This window comes from Photinus pyralis, unplaced genomic scaffold (assembly GCF_008802855.1).
Source record: "Photinus pyralis isolate 1611_PpyrPB1 unplaced genomic scaffold, Ppyr1.3 Ppyr1.4_LG3b, whole genome shotgun sequence".
NCBI lineage: Eukaryota > Metazoa > Arthropoda > Insecta > Coleoptera > Lampyridae > Photinus > Photinus pyralis.
The window spans coordinates 6,745,889-6,754,859 of NW_022170510.1; the positions used below are offsets into that span (position 1 = coordinate 6,745,889).

The 8,971-nt window shown below is 33.4% G+C and overlaps 1 protein-coding gene across 1 annotated transcript; it reads right to left on the minus strand.

Moving 5' to 3' along the window:
- Nucleotides 1-1,976: 1,976 nt before the first annotated feature.
- Nucleotides 1,977-2,738, minus strand: LOC116167055 (E3 ubiquitin-protein ligase siah-1-like). Its single transcript, XM_031482291.1, has one exon. The coding sequence runs from the start codon at nt 2,736-2,738 to the stop codon at nt 1,977-1,979; it is 762 nt and encodes a 253-aa protein (XP_031338151.1).
- Between the last annotated feature and the right edge of the window lie 6,233 nt (nt 2,739-8,971).

The following is an 8,971-nucleotide window of genomic DNA, read 5'->3' on the forward strand; positions in this document are numbered from 1 at the left end:
TGTAACAAAGAGTTAGATATAAAAATACGCTGTCTACCCAATGAAGCTTGCTATAAAACTTTATGTTCAAAGTGCTCATGCATAATTCATACATCAAGCCGCAGCATTTCAATATTTATGTCCACGGTGTAATTTTTCAGATAGATATGCGACAGGTGCTAAAGCTTTTCGATATTATCCGGCGTCCCTTATTGAAGCATCGTCATAAAAACAGTATGTTTTTTTTTGTTTCTGAAACTTTGTATAAAAACGAAATTGAATATAAATTAGGTATAGTAAACGAAGGATGGCAAGTTAAAGAGTTAATCAAATCGAATCCCCGTTATTTGATCACACGAATTTTTATATAAAGGTAGAGCGATATGGATCGTGAAATAGTCTCGATTAAGTACGCTTGATATAGGAAATGTATACCACACATATAAAGATGGGCTAAATATACAGGGTGTATAGAATTGGGCGCCAGGAAAAGGACAACTCATGGCCAAAAGTTAAGGGGGCGTTTCCAAAAAGCGTAAAAAATTAACAGACATTTTGAATAGTTCACGTACCTCCAAAATTTCTAACCCTAGTGTTGCTAGTGTTGTAGATGCTATAATTTCTTATGGTTTTATTAGGAATCTAACTGCAGATCTCATTTACTAAGTGCTAGTAATTTAAAATTATCCTTAAACCAGTGTAACTTACTTTGGAACAGTTCAAGGCATATTCATGAAATAATAAAATTAAAATAAGTCAATTATAATTATAATTTGGTCAAGAAAGCCACCACCACACGAAAGAGGAGTCGAGCTGGAAGCTTTCCTGCTGGCCCAAGATGTTCATTTAGAACAGACCTACTTTCCTGCTGGCGGCTCAAGATGTTCATTTAAACCACATTGTGACAAGAATAATAAGGAAAAGTGTGTATTAAGTAGTATTAACAGCCTTAGTTTAATAATATGTAATGAAAACTAGTAGTTGCCATTAAAAATGCAGAAGTACGCCACTGCCCAACAATTTAGACATAGATTAGTAGAATTTTTTTATGATTTCGGATATACAATAAAAAGCGTATTTAAGAAAAATGTAGTACTCCAGACAAAATTTTCATCCAATATGTGGTGCATAATTTTCCCTTAGGGGCAATCTAATTCCAATTGGTGAATCTCACTTTTCAAGTGCAAGCATTGGGTGCTATTTTAACTCTTGACCAATGTAACAGGTTACAGGATTGATGATAATAATTGATGTCTATCGTAGGTTAACGTGAAAAGTTCGGTATTAAAAGAAATACCTACCAACCTACGGCTTCCATATTTTCACCAATAGTTTTCATCTTGTCATAGGTCACTCACCAACATTAATATATGCGGCATTTAACTAATATTCCCAGATCAGCTTAAAACAGTTCAAATAGGTAGCTATATACTGAGGGTACGTTTACAACTAATTTACATCTCGGATTAAGTATAATAAGCAGAAGCAGTTAACCTGAATCTCTCTTCACAGAACAAAAGAGCTTTGTTATAAAACCCTTTGTGTTACTTGTCTGATATTAATATTTTTAAATTTAAAATTTTTCAGACACTTTTTATAATTTGATACAATGTTTTATCAAAGTAAATGACATTGTTAAAACAAACTTAACGCTATAGATATAATCCCATTATTTCTATAAGCGAGGCCACCCTTTTCTTTTTAATTTCCGTTAACAACGTACGCACAAACTTTTGGCCGAGCTACTTTTGCGTGCAGATCTCTTAACTTTAAATTCTGCATTTCTGATCAAGGGAACAATCGCGATCTCTATATTTTAGCGGCACAAATTATAATTAGGCTAAAATGAAACCGCACGACTGGTAGCAAAAAAAGATTTTGTTTTATTGATAAATACAGCTTAGAATACATAGCATTACGTAAGTAACGATGGTCAACAATTAATTTTAATAATAAGAACTGGTATCGCATTTCATTTGATAGTACTAGTTACATCCTCAATGCTCCTTTATTGTCACGATGTAGTGGTAGTGCTTAGTTTCCAATATTTTCTGGAACACGTCGCTGTCTGATAGAAGCTCACACTTAACATCCATATTGTCACAAAAATTACGTAGAAGCTGGCAATTTGATTTCAGACGTACCACCTTTAATGGATCTCGCGGGTCCACAAACTCCACTGTGTAATAGAATTTCTCAGCATTTTCTTTAGATCCCAAATAGAGGAGGGTCCACTTAATGGCAGAGCTGCTATAGTTGATCGTGCACATGAATAAGAAGACTTCGGAAAATGCTCGAATAACCACTTGGTAAAATGATCCAGGAACGAAGTGGGTGCACATCTCCATCGGTTCGACCCTCTCACTCATATCGTAGGTGTTTCCTCGGTGATGATTTCTCATGTGATCAAACAGATCCTTAATTGAACCGACCCAAGTACATCGGCATGGCTTCAATGGGCAATCGAGAATCGTGTAGCTGCAATACATCTCGTGGTCTTTCGTTAGAGCACCTTCGCCAATAAAAGGACACCCTTCACCTGCATTTTCACAGCGAAACAGGAAATTGTCGTACAGCTGTTCCAAACCATAGTTTCGAGCCGCAGACTTCTCACTCTTGCATATTGGACACACCAGGTTCTTCTCGTTACATCGGTTGCAGAAGCAGTGGCCCAGAACGCACATCCTCACTGGCGGATGCATCAGGCAATCGCAGCGTGGACACTTGAACACCGACAAAACATCGTTGCTGACCTCCATCTAATAAAAAAAAGAAAATTAGCAAAAGTACAAATTAAAAAATAATCGAACTTACCATAAAGTAAACAAAAGTAATGCAGTAGATGCGTACTTCAAGTTAGTGTTAAGTGCACTGAGTGATTAATTATCATGTACCTCTACTTAAATACCAAAAATCGCCCCCGTCAATTAATCACCTAATTAACAGATTAGTGGATTACTTACTTTCACCTCATATTCAATCTCTTCAACTTTCACTAAATTCGGTATTGATCTATTGTTGATGGATTGACCATGTAATTTGTTAGAATTTGTAAACAACAAAAATGTAGGCTGACATTGCATTTTTTTAACATTATCCATCGTTCCTCTAAATGGGGTTGAGTGATATCAAAGATTAAGAAAATCGAATCTCAAAGCCTTCCCCATACAAAAATAAATTTATGGGGAAGGCTTTCAGATTCGATTTTCTTATACAACAATAAATTTATCGGGAAAGCTTTGAAATCCGATTTTCTTAATCTTTGATTGCATTTTTTAAGCAATTACGCAAAATCGAATTAAGTGCAGCCAAAGACGGACTTACGCCGTACTTTCAAAATTTAGAATGCGCTTCTCACATAGTAATTGTTTCGCTGAAAAAGTAGTGCACTGAAATTATTTCACAGGAACTTTTCAAAATATTTTTAGAGAATCGCTTGTAAGATATACAGGATGTCCCCGGATTAACTTCACTATACGTGTAATTGATCAACAATTTTTGAATCTCATTTTAATATTTTGGAATCCCGGTCTGCGTGGTCTGGAAAGAATTTCAAGCACATTCTTACTTTTGAAAATCCGTGACAATTGAGGAAAAAAATTTTATGTTGACATAATGTTCTATTTCGGGCAATCTTTATTTTTTTCTCAATTGTCACGGCCATCTTGCATGTTAAACAGTAAAAATTTGATTTAAATTCTTTTCAGACCAAGCAGGTCGGGATTCTACACGATCAAATCCAGATTCAAAATTTTTCCATCAACTACACTATACAGGGTGGTGACTTGCGTAACGCATCATGGGGATTTCAATGTAAAATTGATAACGTGCGATTATTGGCTCCCCAAATTATATTAGAGCAAAAATGTATTAAAGTTTTTTGTAAAAAAAAATTTTTACGCCAATCAGCCGTATTAGTTTTCAATTTTTTTCATATAAAGGCGGAAAATTGGAAAAATAAAACCCGCATCTTTTTCAATAATCTGCGATGCCATGGAATTTTCTAAAACAAAAAGGTATCCAGTTATCAATTAGGAGCAGTTCGAAATGGATTTTATGATCGACTTGGTTAATGTCTTACAGTTAATTGTGACTTATTTGAAAATTTATTGTAAATTGTCATATTAGAAAATCGTTTATAGTAATTTGGTCTTTCTTTATGTTGAATTCGCTGTTCTAAATATAATACTTTTTGATAGAATTTTATTTGTTTAATAGCAGGCATTCCATGGCATGACGGATATTGGTGTAGTTTTTGTATTATAAAATTCCATGGCATCACAGATTATTGAAAAAGATGCGGGTTTTATTTTTCCAATTTTCCGTCTTTATTAAGCAAAAAATTTATTGTTGATTGACGTAAAAAATTCTTTCTATAAAAAACCTTAATACATTTTTACTCTAAAATAATTTGGGGAGCCAATAATCGCATGTTATGAATTTTACATTGAAATCCATATGATGCGTTACGCTAGTCACCACCCTGTATAGTGAAGTCAAAAAGGTTTAGTGAAAGCGTACGAAATTCATTTTTGAACAACCAAGAAATGATTGCAGTAAGGTGTTTCCACAGAAGCCTTTCTTTGAACATAGTTTCAATTATGGGAGGAAAGCGCCCAATGTTTGCACTTTTACGTACACCGAATCCACTATGGGATTCAGTTTAATGATTCTAAACTACTATAAAATAATTCTTCAGAATGTCTGATACCTGAACCAGGCCCTAATGTTTCCAAGGCAGGAAAAAACGATTTGCGTCTCAAACGCGTTCAGTGCTTTATGTCGCATTACTTGCCCATAACCCCAGCAATATCTGTGACTGAAGAACGTTTCTCAATAGGTATATTAGTTTAATTGTATCAATATAATTCAATAATACTAACGTTTTAAGTATGATTTGCAATTTTTTTTAGGAAAACCTTTCCACCTTTCTACAGATAGAAACTAAAAGGGACAGGAAGTGGAATTTTTGCAATTTTGGGTACGTTTATTCTTACATAAGATAGTGATATATCCACGCAGTCTGGATCTCTCACCCAGAAATTTGATGTATCTTAGATTCCAGACCACGCGACGGTTAAGCAATAGGTCCACAGTGTGAAGTGTAATAGCATGTATTTAATCTCGGAATCCAAAAACTGTTGAAAGACAGATTATATTTTTTAAACAATTGGAAAATTACAACAAACGCAATGACTGGAATTTCTTGATTGTATTGCAATCCATTCCCATTAAGATAACCTAAACAAATTATTAGTTCAAATACATGGATAATAATACTAATCATGCATAACACATAATCATAAACAATAGCATTAACCAAATGGTGTCATTAAACAATTAGCAATTAACGATTAATTAATGTGTTTGTCTAAGAGCTGCGAAAATAATTGGGTACGTTTTGAATGTGCCGCTCTGTTTGCATTACTGTTATAAAAATTTGATTAGGACTACCAAAAATGTTTATAGGTTCACATTCATGTATATGATACATTATACCAATGACCTCATCATTTATCATAAACAATTGTGTTGGATAAGTTCAAATGGAACGGGATCATTAAATATTTGGCAATTACACCTTTAATTAAGTTACTATCTGGGAGGGAATTTAAGAATTTAGAGCATAGAAAACTCTTTCTCTTCTCTCAATTATTTTCCCTTTTTTATTTGACCAAAATGATGTTTGGATGACGCTTTCTTTCAGTGTAAGACTTAACAAACTAAAACTAAAAACGGAACAAAGACTAAAAACTCAGTTTTTTCTAAATGAAATTACCATTTTCTAACTTGCATTTCATAGAGAACGTTGGATAATTTTGATATTACATGTTCGCATAGCTAGCTTTAACAGTCTCTGACTTATTCCCATTTCATTGAATTGATGCCAATTTCCTTTTTAGCAGTCGGTCGTGCTGTTTATCAATCGAATTTTAAACAAATAAACTAATTGAAAAATAAACTTATAGGAGAATAAAATTACATTATTCTAAAACCCCCTCTTCTTCAACTCATGATCAAAATTAGTTCCTTCGTGTTTCAAACACAATTTTTTTTCTTAAATTTTCTCTTGTAGCGTTTTGTATCACTTATATTCAATTGCTTGTGGTGACTGGTGAATTCTGAATGATCTCAAGATCATGTCTTCTTTTGTGGGAGGCCTGGCATAAACCGGCCCACAAAAAGAAATCTAATAAAAGGCTCCGGAACTATACCACCTACGGACTTGGTATTGGCCTCATTCGATCAGAAATTAATAGTATATTAAGATACAAGTGTATAATCAGGTCTTTAAAGCACGCGCAACGAGATTAAGGGCACGACGCAAAGCGGAGTGCCTTTAACGTTGCAAGTGCTTTAAAGACTAATTATACACGTGTATCTTATAGTATTTTTTATTATACCTGCAGTATAATTTAAAAATAGGAAATACAATGAAGTCATATTGACGTTATACTCGAATACATGTCTAATTAAGTGGGCTGGGTGTTCGTAATTTCACGATTGCCATGGAAATGTCACTTGACGTTTGCTTATAAAAATCATCGTCTTTGTGAATTAAACGATTTCCGTTGAAAAAGATAATACACCGTCCATTAAATCGATTGTTGTAAAATCTAAACAAACGCTGGTAGGTGTAAAATCCAAATCCAGTAAAGCCTATTATAAAGAATATGAAAAGTTGTTTCCATGGATGAATAGGAAGTTACTTACAAATACAGTCTTAAATGCATCCATAATGCTAGCATATATGAAGGAAATGTCAAAGGTATTTAAATCTTCAATATTTTGGTGCATTCATTCAAAACTTTAAAGCAATGCTGCGATTAAAAAGTGGAACAGATTTGGAAGCATGCCCTAAATTACGCGCGTTTGTGAAAGCTTCAACCAAAGGATAGGTACAAAAGCCAAAGAAATGTTCTGCATTTACAGAAAGCGACCTAAGAGGATTTTTTATTTCATCCAGATGACAGTTTCAAAAGTCATACTTGAAGTATCGTTACTTAGCAACTTTAAAGCACGTGTGTTTTAAAGGCCCTTTTTCGCACGCATTTGAGTGTTTAAAACGGAGATTGTGATGCAGGTATAATAAAAAAATTATTTCACGTTTGTATTCTCGTTAAGGTATGAATTGTCTATAAGGGCTATTAAAATGGAAAATTAAATTTGAAAGTGCACTCTTCCCCTCTTGCTTACAAGCGGATTAACGAATTTTTTTATGTATCATACTTATTTACTCGAATGGGGCGCATAAATGATTTAAATAGAGTATTTTTGTTGTAAAAAAGGAAGGAAGGAATAACAAGGGAATATTTTAACTCATAAGAAATTTTTTTAAACTCATCCTGTGCTATCATTGTTTAATAAAGATTGTAAAAAAAATGCAAGTAAATTTCACAACTTTTGGAGAAGTAGCCCTCAAGGGTACCACGTTGTGCCTCTAGTATACAGGGTGGTGTTTTTAAGTAGGCGATTAGAAGTATCTCGGGAACTAAAAAAATGTCCACTTTAGAAAAATTTTGTAAGTACATCTTTTTACCCTTTTTTAAGGCTCTTTCTATTGACTAGAGATATAGGTTTGCATTTGAAAATTTCTTGAAACCTATGGATCACCTTTTACATTTTTGTAAAATCTTCTAATTTTCTTGGAATCCTATAATCCTCTTAAAACTCTCCTTTAGAATCGTCAGAATACCTAAATGAAACATTCTTTTTTAGCGTTTTGTACGAAATTCTAGTTTGTACCTAAGTGTTAATTCATCATTTATAGTAAACATACAATTTGAATCGTTAATTGTTTATTTTCCACAGCCACTTGAGAATAAAAATTAAAACTAAAGTAGTCAAAAATGTGCGATTAAAAGAAATCTACCAAAGATAGATACCGATAACTTCTGTAATTAAAAAAGCTGATGCGTGTTTGTATTGTGAAAAAAATCAAGTTATTAGTAGTACGATTTCTCAAACCGTACAAAGAATTAGATCTTGCCTGCTGGGCCTACATTGGTACATTTTATGGTAAGTAATTTTACAAAAAAATTACTGCGATATTCATTTTTTTTTTAGACTAAACCCTTCGTTTTTGGTAGCAAGTGTGAAACATGAAGTTACACTAAAATTACCCCAGCAATCCAAATATGTAAAAATATTCAAGAGGTTCCATTGAACAAATTTAGCTTTGATATGAATCACCCTGTATATTTATGGGTTCCGATCAAAGTGAAAATATTTAAGGAATGTGGCCTGTAAGGGTTCCCCACATTGTCCATTGTCCAAGTGGTGAATTTTAAAAATGTACGTTATTGATCCCACAAGGATCCATCCACATGCTATTGGCCTATATAGTCAAGTCTTGTTATCATTTTGGATAAATAAGAAAATCTAACGAAATAAAAGGAAAAGTTCCATTATCTTTGAGCTAATAAAAACCCATTAACTAAATGTTATGTGCCAATTTTTTAATGACTATATGAATTTCGTCAACACTGTGGTTGATGATAAGTTAAGTATAATGAGATTTATAGTGCAATTATCGTCATTTCCCTAATTACTAATTTTTTGTTATCTTAATAATGCCAGACACTAATTATAAAATGCGGGTCATCACGTATGCCCCAATTTTGTAGTTGTTTATACCCATCAAAATGTACTGCATCACTTAGAAGTTTATGTAAGGAGTAGGATCTTTTTATTTATCCACGACATTTCCGCAGACCCACTAATTTCAAGATAAGGGTAATGGGGTTTGTTGATTTTCCAATAAGCATGGATATTGGGATCTCAAAAACCATATAAGATACGACGATTTTCAAATTAGGGAAAAGTTGCGTAATTATAATTGCGATTATTTCCAAAGATATGCCAGAAAAACCGAAATTTGCTGATTTCGTTTTTAATTTTTCAGCATACAAAAAAATACTGTTGGTTTCAACTGGATATTGCATCCGTCCCCAACGCCCTAATCGTGCAAGAATAACTATCGGACAAATTT

Bases quoted from the DNA above. Each gene is read 5' to 3' on its own strand.
- LOC116167055 (XM_031482291.1), bottom strand. From the start codon at position 2,738: ATGGAGGTCAGCAACGATGTTTTGTCGGTGTTCAAGTGTCCACGCTGC.